Here is a 17681-nt window from a genome sequence, read left to right as displayed (position 1 = left end):
TGCTCAGGATTCTCTCTGTCTCCCTCTCTCTCTCTCTGCCCCTCCTGCTCTCTCTCTCTCTCTCTCGATAAATAAATATTTTTAAAAATGGTAGAAACGATATAGTCCTGAAGTTTGGATAACTGGTTATGTCACTTACTAGCTCTGTGGCCCAGGTAAAGCAAGTTAGGTAACATCCCTGAGCTTCAGTTTCCTTCCCTTCCCTATGGCACCACTGGGAAGATACAACTATGAAAGGTGAGGTATATGGAAAATTTTGCCCCGTGCTTGCTTGCCGCAAGGAAACTCGCCTGTCTTTTCATTCCCAGCCTTTTTGCAAGCACTTTTAAAAGTAGTAGATGCCACTGGGAGGCAGCATTTGCACACAAAGAACGAGTTCTCTCGCACGCCCACACATTCATGTCCACACATACATTGCACATTCATACACACCCTCACACACGCATTCATGTGAACCCATGCATCACACATTCACACGCAGATTCATGTACGCACATCGCACATACACACACGCACTCACATGCCCTCAAACAACACACCCGCACATAAACACACACACGCTACCGCTTGAGGGATAAACTTGCTCACACATGTGCACACCAACCACACAACACTCCTTCACACACACACATTCACGTAAACACAGGCATCACACATTCACACACACACTTGGCCTACATTCCAGGCTGTTTTCTTTTCTCTCTTTCTTTTATCTTTTTACTCTTTCCCTTAGGGATTAATATGGGGAAATGATCCTCCAGGTAGATGGGAAATTTCACCGACGAATGTTTATTCTGGAGTTTGGGAACTCAGAAACGAGACCCTATAATGTTGAGAGATTGATCAGTGTCTTAGAAACGAGAGAAATCATTCTCGAATACTATAAGCCTCTTGCAGATATTATCGGACAGCGTGGAGGAAGAGTTAAACCATGGACACCTTTGCTTTTAGAAGCCTAACCAGCCATAATCCACGAGAAGAAAGCCAGTCATTGGGAAACCCATCTAGGGACCTCCATGTCTTGAAATAAGGCCATGTGCAGCTTAGAGCATCGACTGGGTCTGCAGTCGCTAGTTAATTACTGTCACGTAACATGGGACGACAAATTCAGCCATGCCAGAATATAGGATGCCAACCAGCTCCTTAGCCATAATTTCACCCTTTCTCCACCTGGCTGCCTGTGGGGGGAGGAGGGAAGTACTTCCTGGACTGTCAGCAGGGGAGATCACTGCACGCTGGCTAAAGAGGGCATAGCTGAATTTTGATAACAGGCAACCTGTTGACCTAAGAAGAAAACCATCTGGGAAAGAGAACCTACTAATGTCGCTGAATGGACCACAGACTCACTAAATAGGGTCCTGCAATGGGGCAGTTTCTATGGATGGGACCCTCTAATCCAAATTGCCTCCTCAGGTTGCCAAAAAGCAGATTTGTCTTTCTATGAAAATATCGTTAAGTTAGAGGACTCGATGCTATGGCCTAAGCTTCAAAGCCTGCTCTGATTAATTTTTCAGGAAACCAAGCTTATCTAGCAGCCTGAAATGCCTCCCAATGAGCCAAATGGTACAGAAGGCCATCCTCAACAGACCTACTAGATTCTAGGAGGTTCTTTGTGGAGCAGGCTCACCTGCCTCAGGCGGTGGGAAGCAAAGACTTACTGTAGGTTTCAAATTGGAGGGGCGCCTGGTGGCTCAGTCACTTAAGCAGCTGACTTCAGCTCAGGTCATGATCTCATGGTTCGTGGGTTCGAACCGCGCGTCGGGCTCTGTGCTGACAGCTCAGAGCCTGGAGCCTGTGTTTCCCTTGCTCTCTGCCCCTCCCCTGCTCGCACTCTGTCTCTCTCTGTCTCAAAAATAAACATTTAAAAAAAAATTGGTTTTTAATTGGAGTGCTAGGCTCGGGAACTTTGGGCATTGTGAACACTGGGTGTTAGCAAATAACAGACGCGAAACTACAGTAATCAAGAGAGTGTGGTATTGGCAAAACAATAGACAAATCAAGGGAACAGAATAGAGTGCCCAGAAATAGACCACTGTAAATACATTCCACTGCTCTTTGATAAAGAAGCAAAGGCAATTCAATGGAACAGGGATAGTCATTTTCAATAAATGGTACCGGAATAAATGGACATCCACATGCCAAAAGATTAATCTAGACACAGATCTTATCCATCACTAAACTTAACTTAAAATGGCTCTTAGACCTAAATGTAAAATGAAAAACTATAAAACTCCGAGAAGATAACACAGGAGCAAATCTAGATGATCTTGGGTATAGTAACTCTTTTTTTAGGTCCAATGTCAAAGACACAATCCATGAAAAAAATCATTGATAGGCTGGACTTCATTAAATTCTGCTCAGCATGGGGCACCTGGGTGGCTCAGTCAGTTAAGCGTCCAACTTTTGATTTCGGCTCAGGTCATGATCTCATGGTTCATGGGTTCAAGCCCCACATTGGGCTCCACACTGGCAAGGCAAAGCCTGCTTGGGATTCTCTCTCTCTCTCCCTCTGAGCCACACAGGCACCCCTGTGTGGTTTATTTTTATGTTGTTTGTGTCCTTTCAACATCCAGATGTCCCAAATCTTCTTGAAAGCAGGTATTGCTTCAATGAAATAATATTGAAAAGCTTACACCAATTGGTAGATGGCTGTTGCCCAAAAGTTCTGAGTACCAACTGTGAGGCCACCAGCTCTTCCCATAAGACCTCCCATCCTGCTTTCACACAGTTTAACAACTGAAGGGGAGTGCCTGGTATATGATACATCAGGGGGCTTCGAGTCCCAACTCCCCATCCCAGCCCCCAGTACAGGACCACCACCCATTCTAAGTGGCCACATATCCTACTGATCATACCCTTGAAATAGGTCATGGGAAATAAATACTTAAGTAAAGAATCCTCCATTGGGTATGTTCCTTCATTGGGTATAAGCTGGACTATAGGACTTCAAAAATTCTGGATTATGTCTTTGCTGATCCCAGTAGGTTAATGACCTTGTAAAAGAACAGGAAAGCTTAATTTTGAGTTTTTATTAAAAGGCTCTCAGAGATTGAGCAAAAGGTCCTAGAGCTCAGTTCTACATTACAAAGGTCCCCAGTAACCAACCACCAGATGCCAAAGAAAATCATTACTGACTTTCACTGCTTCCTAGCTCTGTTCAAGTGAGCTGAGGGAAAGTGAGCAATTTAAATTTTTTTCTATGTATTTTGAAATTTTGAAATAATAAAATTAAGTGGAAAAGTATTTTCAACCAAGGGGAGGATAATAAAATATATATATATATGTATATATATATACATATATATATATATTCTTGGGGCGCCTGGGTGGCTCAGTCGGTTAAGCATCCAACTTCAGCTCAGGTCATGATCTTGCAGTTTGTGAGTTTGAGCCCCGCGTCGGGCTCTGTGCTGACAGCTTGGAGCCTGGAGCCTGTCTCAGATTCTGTGTCTCCCTCTCTCTCTGCCCCTCCCCTGCTCATGCTCTGTCTCTCTCTGTCTCAAAAATAAATACAACGTTAAAAAAATTTAAATATATATATATGTATACATATATATATATAATATATACATATATATACACATATATGTATGTATATATATGTATATAAGAATATAAGAATATGTATATGTATATAAGAATATAAGATGTATATGTATATAAGAATATAAGATGTATATGTATATACATATATGTATGTATATATATGTATATAAGAATATAAGAATATGTATATGTATATAAGAATATAAGATGTATATGTATATAAGAATATAAGATGTATATGTATATAAGAATATAAGAATATGTATATAAGAATATACATACATATATGTATGTATATATATATATATATAAGAATATATATATTATATTCTTTCCTTTTCTGGAACAAACCTTGCGATCATGTCTAGGGCAGGAGGAGATGTTCTAAAACTTTTACTGCTGTCTTGCCATTCCTAGACCTATGAGGTGGAATGAGGGAGAGGCCCATTTGAAAATTAATGTGTAGCAAGTTAAAGAAGACAGTCGGTCTAAAACTTTGTGCTAAGCGAGGAAGTCCAGAGTGGATGGCTCTTTTGTTCAGCAAAATCCTAAAATAGGACTTTTCGGTTTATGAAGGGAGGTACAACAGTCTCAGACCCAACCTCTAATACCCAGAGAGAGAAGGAGGCATAGATAATAAATACAGAAGGAAAGGATTGAGGAAGAAAAAGCAAAATTGTTTTTTAAGGCTAAGAATGGGATTGTGGAGATTTTGAATGACCACCTGGGAGGGAAGGAAAGGAGGAAGAACAGAGAAACCTCTTGTAGATGAAATCTGCCCCACTCCCCACACCCCCACAGGGAAGCAGGTCAAATCCTGATGAAGAAGCATCAGTTAGGAAATAGCTACGGGGAGATAGATTTCAAGAGTAGTGAGGGGTAATATTTGTGGAGCTGGCAAAGAGAAACAACTTTTTTCAGGACTTTTATAAACTGGGAATAAAGAGACCCTGGGGCAGTAGCTAGAAGAAGATGTCAGTCAACAGGAAGGATTTTTGTAATGGGTCATATCACTGTACATTTATACACTAATAGAAATGGTCCAACAGAATGGAAAAAAAGTTAAAATGTAATATTGCTCAGGGAAGGGGCAAAGTCCTTCAGTAGGAGAAGGAGCATGAGGTCCAGTGAATAAGGTTTGCCCTTAGATGGGAACTCAAGAGTTTATCTATGGCAACAAGATGGAGGGCAAGGAACCTGGTACACATCCTGGCTAAGTTGACAGATTTGGTCATGGGAAGATTTTTTTCTAAGGTCTTCTATTTTCTTGGTGACATAGGAGCAAGAATATCAGGAGAGAGAGGGGAGAGAAGGTGGTTTGAGGAGGGTTTAGAAGAGACATAGCCATGTTGGAGAGGAAGGGAGTGAACAAACTAGAAAAATGCGCTAAGACCACCAGGCAGAGCCGAGGGCTCATGTGACAGTTCTCTGGAGCATTCTATGAAAAATACTGCAGTTGTCTTAGGTGAAAGCATTAGAGAGTACAGTGAGGGAGAGGGGAATGGAGTTTCTGGATAATCGGGTACACTTTCCCTTTCTTAGCCGTGTTCTGCGTATTTGTGTTTTTGACCCAGCTAACATAAGTGAAGTCAGCCACCAGGCCACAGTGACAGAGGCAATAAGTTCAGTCACTTTATTTTCCCACTTCCATTATGTTCCTTGGACAAACACCGATACAAGCGTGGCATTTCATTTTGACTCTGTAAACCCGTTTAGCACGGCTTCACATCGGATGCATCGGTTTTCCAGAAAGCCAGAGAGCTATGTTCTGTTTGGGAAGGAAAAGACAAAGATTCTAAGAGGAACAATCATTTCTTAAATTTGGCAAGTAGCTAAGCCAAATCAAATACGTTGCACAAACGTGTGGAAAAAATTTAATTATATGAATAAAGCCATTTATGTTTTTGTGAATAAAACCATTTATGTTAAAGGTTGAAGTGATGGCAGAAAACATCACGGAGATGATAAGGCACGCACATCCAAAAGAGAAAATAAAAGGTTCTGTGTAACTCTGACAGTCAAGATTAAAAGAAAAAAAAACAACATTGTATCAGCCTTTTATTTATTCTCCCATGCACTAACAGCACGGCATCTGTCTGAACACTGTAAGAGACAATAGCCCGAAGAAATACATCAACAAAGCTCTGTTTGGTGTTTTGTTGTTTTGTTTTTTTTTTTTTAATTATCCTCTTGTAATATTTTGTGTACTGATTTGCGCTAGGCTTAATGTCCTTTGTCAATTTCAGTATTTCACATCTCACCAGGGCTCGGCTATATTTTGAAAAACAACAATTTATCCAGTGCATTTCTGACTATTTGTGATTAGAATAACTGTCACTGTTGGAGAGCTTACTCCACGGCATGGATATCTCTGATAATCAAACCTCCGAAGTGGATTTGGTTTACTACTTATCCTTCCCTTCTCCGTCTCTAGCTGGTCACTTCTCAAACCCCTCTCTTCTCTAACCTCCCTGCCCAATACAGGGCTGTCAACATTCTTGGAGCACTTCTAAATTTGGAGCCAATAATAGCTTCAGCCTCTGGCCTCTTCCTTCACAGTGACAGAGATATTTAAACGCTAACCCTGAAAACTGTAAAGGTTGGCCGTTCTAAAACCTGCTCATTATACACTTCTTTATCTCACACAAAGATAATCTCATCTTCCTTAATATATTTTTGCTCTAATGAATACTTTGCTCTACTGGATACTTTTCAAACTCTGGGAATTGCTGACGAAAGGGGGAAAAAATGTTAGAAGATCTGTATACCAATTAATACCAATTACCATTACCATGAGTTACTTGGTAACTGGGATGAGTTCTCTGTCATCGGGGAACAAGAGGTGGTAAATATTGTTAGTATTCAATATTTCATTCAATGTTATTACTGTTATGATTCGAGCTTAACCTGGAATTATACAAGATTGCATAATTCACCTCAACATTCATTGACTAAAACCGCAACCCTGAATTGTAGGGGAAAGAATTGGAAAGGAGAATGTTAACGCAAGCGGAGGAAAGGATCGTTTTATCGCTTCGTCCTGCTCTTTCCTCCTGCCCGTACTCTTTTTAAAAATCCAGTGGCCAAACTGACATGGCTTCTTATAACCATTATGTAATACAAGTACTTATTATGGTGAGGGTCAAGTGGAATCCTACTAAAAGTACCAGTGTAAGACTTACCCTTGAAGCATTTGGGGATTTCAATGGTACCATCTATACACTGAGCATCCTCTGTATAGCTACATTTCTTTTCCTTATTTTTGCAGAAGAAAGAAACCTTTTCACCATGTAGCATTCCATCCTTAAATTTCTCTTGAAGCTTTACTCTCTCTCCTTGGTGTAGCACAGTAGCTTTTTTAACAGATAATTTACAAGAAGCTGAAAGAGAGAATATCTGTAATCAAGACTTAGGAGTTCAGTTAGTCCTTCTGGGGACAATGCAGCATTTGAACCAATAGATTAGTGCAACGGAGACAAGTTGCTCAAGACAAGAAGATTCCAAGAATGTTCCTAGTGAGTATGTCAGTGTCATTGCTGGTAGCAGTTGTTTATTAACAGAACCGTTAATTACGGCTTCCAAGATGGCCTTTGCTCCCCCCGCAGCAGCCACCTAAGAAGGTCAACACAGACGCATCAGATTTTAGCTCCAGTGAAAAAGGACTTCCATCAGATACTGCCATTTCATATAAACCTCCACTGTCCCACTTAGATCCCATTCACTGAGGCAGTGCCACCATCCATCAGCCACTGTGAGAGTTGGCTGATAACAGCTCACAGATGCTCCTTTCTCTGAAAAATTGCCCTTAGCCTTAAGGGAGCCACCTCTCCTGGGAGCAAATCAGTCCCCACACCGAGGGAACAGCCTTTAGCCAATGACGACTGATAAGAGGAATACAGAAAGCAGGTCCCGATGCTTTTTGGTGGGATCAACTCTGGGGTAGAATTCATGGTCCAGCAGCTCCCAAGAGCATGCAACTGAAACTAGACTCCAGCTGAGACCACATGTTTGTTCAAAACGTCGTCTCTGGATCCGCAGCAGCAGCACTTGGGAACTTGGTAAAAATGCAAATTCTCAGGTGCTATCCCATATCTACTGAATCAGAAACTCTGTGTTTAAACAAGCCCCCCGGTGATTCTGGGGCACAGTGAAGTTTGAGAAGCAGTGCCCACTCTATTCCACCAGCCTCACTCTCTCCTGAGATACTCACTGAATAAATCATCTACACTTGAATCCCTGTCTCAGGCTCTGCTTCGAGGGGACTCCAACCTAAGACACTAATTATACATCATTTTTCCTGCTGTGCCTAACTTCCTTTTCTGCTCAAGCTGCCCAGCCCCGCAGCAACCTGAGCAGAAATATAGTGCCAGGTTGTCCTTTGCATACGCGTGACACAGGATGAAGGACAGACACCTAGTTGAAAAGGAACCAGCGTTTCCAGGAAAAGACGCCCGTTAGTGATAAGTCTTTGGTTGAGACGTCCGCCAGAGTCAGCCAGGTTTGAGGTGACTAAGCAGGGACACATGGAGATGAGAGAGACCACAGGGCCACTGAGATATGGAAAGAGTAGCAATGGGGCCTGATTTTCAATCCTCAGGAGGACCAGTTGTATTCCATTTCCTCACCTTCAATGTCCACGTGATTGCCTGTTGCTCATTTATGATAAACCCTCATTTCCTTGAACTAGCTTTTAATGTGTGGTTGGTTTTTGCAACGACGAGCAGAACCTGCACTCGAACAAAGCAGAAAAGGACGCGCACAGGAAACCCATACAATCCTCCACCATGGGATCAGTGCTTGCAAAGGATCTGTTTATCTCCCACAGTCTCAACTCAAACAAGCTTGCTAAGCACGAAGCTCCCCCGTGCCCATGTGAGTCCTAAAGTTCTTCACATACCAATGACCGTGAAGGAAGTCTGAGCAACAAGTAGAAAATGATTGGAACCAAAAAATGGCAAGTGAGGGCAAGCCACTGGATAAATTCAAGATGTGTGAAGACCACACCCGTATCTCATACCTTTACAACTTGGCTGAGCGGACCAGTTTCCAGATTTGTTACATTCTACTTCTTGTGGGCCATCCAAGACATATGTATCATGGCAACCATAGGTGGCTTTATCCTTGTAATAAAGCGTTTGTTTTGCAGGGTAGTTCACAAACCCATTGTCTGGTCTTGATGGGAATGGGCATTTTACTTCTAAAAAGTATATTCAATAAAACATATTAGTATGATAAATAGTAGACTGTCGGTTATGAAATAGTTACATTCCAGTCTTCATTACCCCCATTGAGTCACTGGGTGCTCCTGTAGCTGCAATAGAATTTCTATGTGCTTAATTCTGTCCCTCTTATCTTAAGCTCACAAGCCCGTAGATATTAAAAAAAGAAGCAACAATGCTTTGAAAGTAAGTCAGTGAGCTACCAAGTTCTTTGGGATCTTATACAATCACAGGGTATTATTTATTCCATACTTCGTCTCCATGCAGTCTAAGAGGGTGGGTTTGAATAAAGAAAAAAAAAAAAAGAGTCCGTCTCTTTTAATCAACAAACCATGAAATTAAAACACAAAGACTCCCTCCACGCATACTAGCACACCTTTATTGGATTTCAAATGTTAAATCTAATTCTTATGAATGTCTTCAGTCTATACGAGAAGCCAGCATGAAATGTGAAGAAAAAACATGGTGCTGCTTCCTGGCACTTGAATCCTTGGGTCTATAATAATACTTCAAACAAACAAACAAAAACAGCCCGAGGAAGAAAAGAAAAGCCCTTGTCTATAGAAGAACGCAAGCTAATTAAAAATAGAAGAAAAGATTGAAAGTGCTGGTTTACAACCCCCAATGTCGTAACTGACTAAGTCGAGGATTATCAAAGAATCTTAACAAAACCATTTAACTTGAATCTAATCAACCAGATTCAGATTATGGAACATTCTACAAGGCAACTAGCCCGTACTCTTGAAAAATGTCTAGGAAAGACAACTAAAAAGGCAAGTGATCATTCTTAACGGAAGGAGACTAAACCGCATGTGTGATTCTTGACGAGACCCCACGTAAAACAAAACACATGGATAAAAAACACTTCCCGGTCAGTTGGGGGAAATTTGCATATGACATAAATGTTGTTGTTTATATTATTATAATAGCCCAAGTTATTGTTGGTAATAACGGAACACACGGTAAATGTCTTGTCAACAGTGACAATGTTCTTGTTCTCAGGACATTCGTGCTGAAGTATTATGGGTAAGTATTTATGTCAAGATGTGTCACTTTATTTTCAGATGGTTCAGGAAGAAAAAGCATCTGTCTATGGAAAGAGAGAGGGAGACAGAGAAAGTCACAACATGCTGACAGTTGATACATCTAGGTGAAAGGTTGAAGAAGAAAAAAAGAACCTAGTGCTTAGGACTCGGGAGAATTAAATGAGGTGACACATGTACAACATGAGACCAGTATGTGGCCCAGGATTTAAGTCCCACAAAAGGTGCTAGGTATTATTAGTAGTAGTTCCCCATGATAAAAAGCACTTATGTTTTGAATCATTCGAGAGATATCTATAATATCTACCATAGGAGAAAGTAGCACTCCTTAGTATAATTCCTGGTGGGCGTGATAAACTCCACAATTTGTTTACTTGGTTTGCAGTCGACAAATTCAAAGATAGCAATGAATCATTCGAGAGATATCTATAATATCTACCATAGGAGAAAGTAGCACTCCTTAGTATAATTCCTGGTGGGCGTGATAAACTCCACAATTTGTTTATTTGGTGTGCAATCAACAAATTCAAAGATAGCAATGATAGGTCCATTTAAAAGGGGAAGAATTTTGACAATTTTTTAAATCGAATATTCTCGTGATTCTTAAATTTAGGGACACCATAAAAGCTTGTAGCGATCTGACTACAGCCCAGTTTTTCACCTTCATCTCCCAGGACCCCCCACTATAACGCTGGCTTCTCTTGACCAACCTCACCATGATATCCAGCTGTCTGTGCACACACCCTGTTGTTTCACACCTCCCTGACTTTCCACATCCTGTAGCCCTGTGGCATGCCTTCCGCTCATTCTCCACGTCTCTGGGAAGCTCTCCCAGGTGGCCCCAGACAGGTCATTGCATTATATATAACTCTTCTGGGGTGAGAAGCCAGGTTTCATTCATCTGGTATCCCCAACACCTATCCGCACAGTGGATGCCAATAAACATTTCTTGGAAAAGGCCGCCGGAAACACTCAACGATCATGGAATTTTCCATACTTTTCAAAAATGGGATTCTACACTGTCATGCTAATTTTGTCTTGTCATTGCACCTACCTCTGCATTCTGGTAATGTAGTCCAATTTCCGTGTGCTGTGCAGGTAACTGTATCATTTCCAAACATGGCATAGTGTGGCAAGCATTCAAAGACGGCCTTGTTTCCATAGATGGAGTTGTTTCCAGCCAATGGCTGATAAACACTAAGTGTTGCAAACTTAGGTATCGCTGGTGGAGGGCAGGTTACAGCTGGAAAAAGAAGGAACAATCACTTTTATGAAAATAGCTGAGTCGTTTAAAGATACTCTTTCCAGAATGGAAAAAAAGAAAAAACAAACAAAGATTAACTTGAGAAAATGCAAAATTTGATCAAATGCTAGGGTAAAAATAACCAATTGTAGAAGTCAAAAAGGAAAATATGATCTGAAAATCAGATGTCTGTATCAGTCAAAAAACTAAAAAAAAAAAAAAAAAATGAAGTAAATCCAAGTCTTGTCAATATTGTCTGTGACAGTAACACGATGCATACATTTCCATAAGTCTTTGATCCAAATGCTGCCTTGGAAGATGTTTCTGGAAGTCAGAATTGGTAGAGGACCATCCTGCATTAATTGCTGATGATGGCACTCAGTACAAAGTCATTTGTGACTTCGACGTCCCACTGCTAGTTCATGTTTCTTTGTTCCTACTGAATATGTCCTGCTTTTGCCCTCTGTATGCATGGAGCTCACATAAGTGGCTTTATGTGGAGACACAGGGGCTGTCATCCTGACCTGACTAAGATGGGGTTTCAATAAGTCCAGGAAGTTAGTGCAGACGGGGATGTGATTTCATTTGGATTATCTAGCTCCCTGCTGCTCAAAGTGTGATCCGTAAACCAGCAGCATGGGCTTTGCCTGGAAACTTCTTAGAACTCCAGAAGCTCAGACCTGACCCCAGACCCATGAATCGGAATCTGCATTTTAACAAGATGTCCAGGTGATTCACATGTACAGTAAAGTGTGAGAAGCACTCATTTAGATTAGGCTGCAGCGAAAGTAGGCTTCGTGTTTGCAACCAAGAAGAAAAAGTGACTTTACATAATCAATATAAATCTGCTTATGAGGGAAACTATAAGAACCGTGGTGATTCTGGGGCACCTGGGTGGCTCGGTCGGTTAAGCATTCGATTTCAGTGCAGGTCATGATCTCACAGTTCACGAGTTTGAGCCTCGCGTCGGGCTCTGTGCTGACAGCTCGGAGCCTGGAGCCTCTTTTGGATTCTGTGTCTCCCTCTCTCTCTACCCCTCTCCTGCTCACGTTCTGTCTGTCTGTCTGTCTCTCTCTCTCTCTCTCTGTCTCAAAAATAAAGACATTTAAAAAAATTAAAAAAAAAAAAGAACCATGGTGATTCTTACCAATGAGTAAAATACTCTACTTAATTTATCCTTAAAAAACACTTTTTTTTTTTGGTAGTTCACATTTCCTTAAACTACCATTTATTTGAAATTGCTTTACTTTTTCACTGGCTTTTGCTAGGACAGACCTCTCTGGAATGTTCAAGAACCATAACCGTTATTGGAATGCACGGGCCCCCTGGGCAAAGATGGGACTCCTATGAATCACGAGTTAGGGAACATCAGAGCATCCCTCCCTATGTAAGCAATGCCCAGAGCCGACACTAGTTGCACGGGTGAATGTCCCCGGAACAAACCAGCAGTGTTTTTTGAAGGAATCCCACTCTGCTCCTATGATCCAAGGCCCTTTGATGGAGTCTAAGCTCCCTGCTAAGGTTGCTTCCGTCTCTCCCTCATCGCTAGACACGCTTGCTAAGGGCAGACCGAAGTCTCCATTAGCCATGTAGCCTCAGTGCTGAGAACATGCTATGGCACGTGTGGGGTCCCCACTACACGGTTATAGAATACATAAATGGGTGAATGAATACATGAGTGAATGAGGTTCCAGACTGGGAGGAAGATGTTTGATCTCACTGTTTCCAGTTCTTCTAGTCAAATGGTGGCTGTCCCTGATTGACCAATGCCACACAAATCCAAGCTCTTGCCAAACCACCGCGATAGTGACAGAATGAGTAAACCCAGGTATCCCTGCCTCTACCAGGTGGGGGATACAAATGTGTTCACGACTAGAACGCTCCCCTGTTGTCAGTCCAAAGGGGTTGTTACATCCTCTGAGATAAGAGGATTATCCAGATGAACCCTCCCCAGAAGGATGAGCGGCCATCGAATGGAGCCAGGATGGAAGGATTTCCAGGGCTTGGAAGGTACAGTGCTAAAACCAGCAAAGTCCCAGGCACACCAGCTAATCGCTCTCCCCATAACGGGGGGCCCACAGACTCACGAGCACAGACAGGAAGGTCAACACTCCATCTTCCCTCCTCAGTGCATTTAGCAGAACTAGCTCCGCTCAGATAAAACCTGCAAAAAGAACATGTAATCCATCAAGCAGTAAAATGATCCATCGATGGCACCTCAAATGTCTTCTCCGCTGAGCACTGCTTCAGATTAATGCTGCTGACGGCTTCCCCATTTTGTAATGCAGTTTCCCTGAGGAGCTCAGCACTCACTGGAGGTTCATCAAATCTCCCACCTCAGGGCTGCAGGGGACTCACTGAGGAATGAGAGTGCTCCGTAGATGTGCATGTAGAAACCAAACCCCCCAAAAGTGAATCAAACTGAGCTATGGCTACTATTCATTTTCCAAAACTATTCACTCCACAGACACAAATGGGTAAAAACAGTGCAGTACATTTCCACTGAAAATATAGCATTGTCTCCTCAAAGCCAATCGTTTCAAGGTCCTTTTTAATCAGGCCCACAGTTAATTGGTGTTCAGATGAAAGGAGTCCATTTCTCTTTCACACATAGTATTTCTTAATTTCCAATCCCAAACAAGAACCCTAAGTAAAACTTTGCCCTAATGTGCAAACAACATGCAATTAACAACGTCACTGTCTTTGCTCATAACACTGTTATGTGCTCATAGCACTGTCTTTGCTCAAACACCACTGTCTTTGCTCATAAGGCAAATGAGCTATACGACCGACCGTATGTGCTTTCTTGCTGGGGATCCTGTACTGTATCATGTGAGGATTGACAGAACTATGTTCTACATCATCATGCTCCCAACCTTCTCCAAAGAACCTTCTAGAGACTCCCAAGCCAGTCAATCAAATCAGGTTCATAACTAAAGCCCAAGTCCAAATCCTAAACTATTTAAACCTTCATGCCAAGATTTGTCTCAGAGATTATAAAGAATTATCATCCAGTTTTAATCGTTCCAATGTACCTCCTCAGATGAGTAATTAATCAGGAGAAGGAAAGTTTGATACACTAGTGACTTCATATTTTACTAGCTGTTATATTCTCCATCCCTTACCCCATCCCAACACCACTGCAGTATAGTTAAAAGCAGGACTAAAATCGATTTGTTTTCAGCAAGTCCAGGCTGAAGGCTACAAATTAAATATGCCTTGATATTTAGCTTAAGGGCACAGAAATGTTCTTCCACATCTGTTAGAAGTCTTTACCCGGTATTGCAAGAAAAACTGATGCTGTTGGGATATTCAAAAGTTGTGTAGCGTACAGCTCCATTTTCTAAGATTCCAGCGAAAGGACATACTCTGGCTGTAAATTGAAGATAGAAAAGTACATTTTAATTTATAGAATTTTTCATTAAAATAAAACCATATACACTCATTCCTGTTCTTTGATCCAATAACTCTGCTGATAACTATTCTAAGAAAATTACGCAAAATTAGTTAAACGATAACTAATGCCCCAAAGGGGCTCATTGCACCTCAAATAACAAAAATTGGACAGGCTAAACATTTACCATCCGGTGACGGATTTGACTAATTGTGAGAAATCAACAGTTGAACTCTTATGCAGCCAGCAAAATATGAATTACAAAGACCATGATAGTCAGTGTTCCTGCTATGCTGACGAAAATAGAAAAATGCAAAATGGCACCTACTCACTGCAGTGATGCAAAACTATAGGTGGAAAGTAACTTGAAAAAAAATAAAACTGTTACTATTTCAGAGTTATGGCTGATTTTTTTTTATTGTTTATTTATTTTTGAGACAGAGAGAGACAAAGCATGAACGGGGGAGGGTCAGAGAGAGGGAGACACAGAATCTGAAACAGGCTCCAGGCTCTGAGCTGTCAGCACAGAGCCCGACGCGGGGCTTGAACTCACGGACCGCGAGATCATGACCTGGGCCGAAGTCGGCCGCTTAACCGACTGAGCTACCCAGGCGCCCCTACGTTATGGCTGATTTAAATAAAACATTTCCCCTATAATGTTATAACTGTTTTCCATTAAAAATAACATTTAGTCCTTTTTCAGTCAAAAAGCATAGTAAAATTGGGGCACCTGGGTGGCTCAGTTAGTTAAGAGTCTGACTCTAGATTGTGGCTCAGGTCATGATCTCACGGTTTATGAGATCGAGCCCCATGTCAGCCTTGTGCTGACAGCATGGAGCCTGCTTGGAATTCTCTCTCTCCCTCTCTCTCTGTCCCTCCTCTGCTCATGCTCTCTCTCTCTTTCTCTCTCTCAAAATAAATAACCATTTAAAAAATGTTCTTAAAATTTTAAAAAGCATACTAAAATCACTTGTATGAAATTAATGATTTTTCACAAAGGTCGTGTTCCTACGACCAAATAACCAGAGCTCAGATAGGTCCATATAGTTATTTTTACTGCTTAATTTCTACATAAAATTGCCAGAAATTCTATTGGGTTGATTGCTCAATATTTGACTGTAAAAAGTAATGCTGGCGTAAACCACAGAACCATGTTCTGAGAAATAAAGAAATGCAGCCATCCTCCATCAGGCAGTAGCAATAAGTTTATACTTAAATGTTTATATTATATTTATATAAAATATTACAATTTATTATAAATTATGGTTATAGAATCATATTCTGTTTATATAATTATATTTACTATAAAGTATGATATGATTATATTAAATCTGCCTTCATTTTGAGGCAAAGTCCAAAAATCTGATGATTCCTCACGTTTTGCTTTTTCATGAGTCCCTTTGGCATCTGTCTAAATTTCAGGGTATCTGCACTTTTTTATCACTTCTGCAGTGTTTCCCTCTCTTTTATCCTAGCACGTCTCTTTTTTTTTTTTTTAAGTTTATTTATTTTGAGAGAGAGTGCATGTGTGTGCGAGCAGGGGAGAGGCAGAGACTGCGGGAGAGAGAGAATCCCAAGCAGGCTCTGCACCCTCAGCATGGAGCCTGACACGGGGCTTGAACCCATGACCTGAGCCAAAGTCGGACGCTCAACCAACTGAGCCATCCGAGCACCCCCGGCAGGTCTCTTTTTTACATCTCTTCTAGTTCTGGGCTATGCTCACCTCCTCCTCTCTAAATAGCACCCATCGCCCTTGGTTTCCCCTCCAGTGGACATACTCCCCAAGCCCTCTTGTTTCTTCACAGCCCTCCACTCCTCGGCTCTGCTGGCTCACCGTGCCCTGAGCATGACGAGGTAGGTTAGCCCCACAAATGTCCAGAATCCCAATGAGGGGGGAAGCATGTGAGAGAAGGCACTGACTTACGTATACACTTCAAGGTGTTGATGGGCCAAATTCCCGTGAGAGGACACGTAAACCTCCTCATCCCACCCCGGGACACGTAGCCCGGCTGGCAAGAGTAGACTATCTGCTCCCCTGGGTCATAGGATGCTTTTACTGGAACGACTATGGCAAACGGTAAATCATCTGGTTTGGGACAGGCTGAAATAGAGCACAAAGCGGTTAGTTAAGAAATCTACATTTGCATTTTTAAGCTCAGCTAGCCCGTAAATGAAAAAACTACTTAATGCCCTCAATAATGACTCTGCCAAGTTCGGTACCAAATACTCCGTATAGGCAATTATCTCATCTCATCTCCTCAACAGCCCTTTGAAGGGTACTCTCATTATCCCCATTTTACAGGTCAATACTTTGAGACTTCAATTGCCTGAATATCTCAGGGAGGAGCTTTCAGCGTGGCAATATCGAAGAATCCGTATCAATCCAGGCTCCCCGGCATCCACCCGAAAGAGAATTTAAATTAACATCATCGACCCCGGTCACATACTAGGGGGTTGGATATATTAATTATTTTTGCAAAAGCAAAGAGCACTTACTCCGGCCTGCAGTGGCGACATGGCAGAGAAAACTCGAGAACAAGACGAGCACCAGAGAAATCATTGTGGATGACTCACACAGGCACCACCAAAGTGGCTTCCTCCACTAAAAAGAGGGCTGCAAATAGAAAAGTGCTTAAATATTAACCTTTTTTCTGTGTACTTTTATCTCTGTAAATAGAAGGTAAAATACCACAATTCGAAAGGAACTCTGAGACCTACGTTCTTTAATCATTTACCTCCATTTCTGTGAGTCTGTTGTGAAATCTTTGGCAAACGATTTCTGTCTTTGTCACGTTGATTTTAATGGCCCAACATGGTGTGTTATTGCCTCCGATAGAATCCTGGTGATTCCCAGATGGTCCAGCCTCTAATCCAACCTTCTCATCGTCCATCCTTCATTTTGTGCACTTGGGTGGCGCACCAGAAGACTGGAACACCTGCTTCCCCGACAACCTTGACATAGAAACGTAGGACCATCTCTGGTTTTGGTCTCCACACCTCTAAAATGATATTTCAGTTTCCAGATGTGTGATTCTTAGGAACATCCTCATGGAGGCATCTAGAACTATATAACGCCTAAAAAACCTAGTTCAGCATCTTCGCGCTCTCTCTCTCACACACACACACACACACACACACACACAAAGTGATGATTTCTCCCAGATTCCTGTTTTACCTAGTTAGTAACAAGAGTGTCCTGGGAGCTCCAGGTGCAACCTTAAAGCGATCCTTAACTC

At 41.8% G+C, this 17681-nt stretch overlaps 1 protein-coding gene across 1 annotated transcript; it reads right to left on the bottom strand.

Moving 5' to 3' along the window:
* Positions 1-5153: 5153 nt before the first annotated feature.
* Positions 5154-17065, bottom strand: APOH (apolipoprotein H). Its single transcript, XM_015072646.2, has 8 exons — positions 16942-17065; positions 16370-16546; positions 14328-14424; positions 13139-13215; positions 10863-11051; positions 8564-8743; positions 6729-6926; positions 5154-5314 (listed from the first exon to the last, which is right to left on the bottom strand). The coding sequence occupies exons 1-8, from the start codon at positions 17003-17005 to the stop codon at positions 5259-5261; spliced, it is 1038 nt and encodes a 345-aa protein (XP_014928132.1). The 5' UTR covers positions 17006-17065; the 3' UTR covers positions 5154-5258.
* Between the last annotated feature and the right edge of the window lie 616 nt (positions 17066-17681).

The sequence above is a fragment of the Acinonyx jubatus genome, chromosome E1, assembly GCF_027475565.1.
Source record: "Acinonyx jubatus isolate Ajub_Pintada_27869175 chromosome E1, VMU_Ajub_asm_v1.0, whole genome shotgun sequence".
NCBI classification, from domain to species: Eukaryota; Metazoa; Chordata; class Mammalia; order Carnivora; family Felidae; genus Acinonyx; species Acinonyx jubatus.
This window is presented reverse-complemented; position numbering and strand designations above follow the sequence as displayed.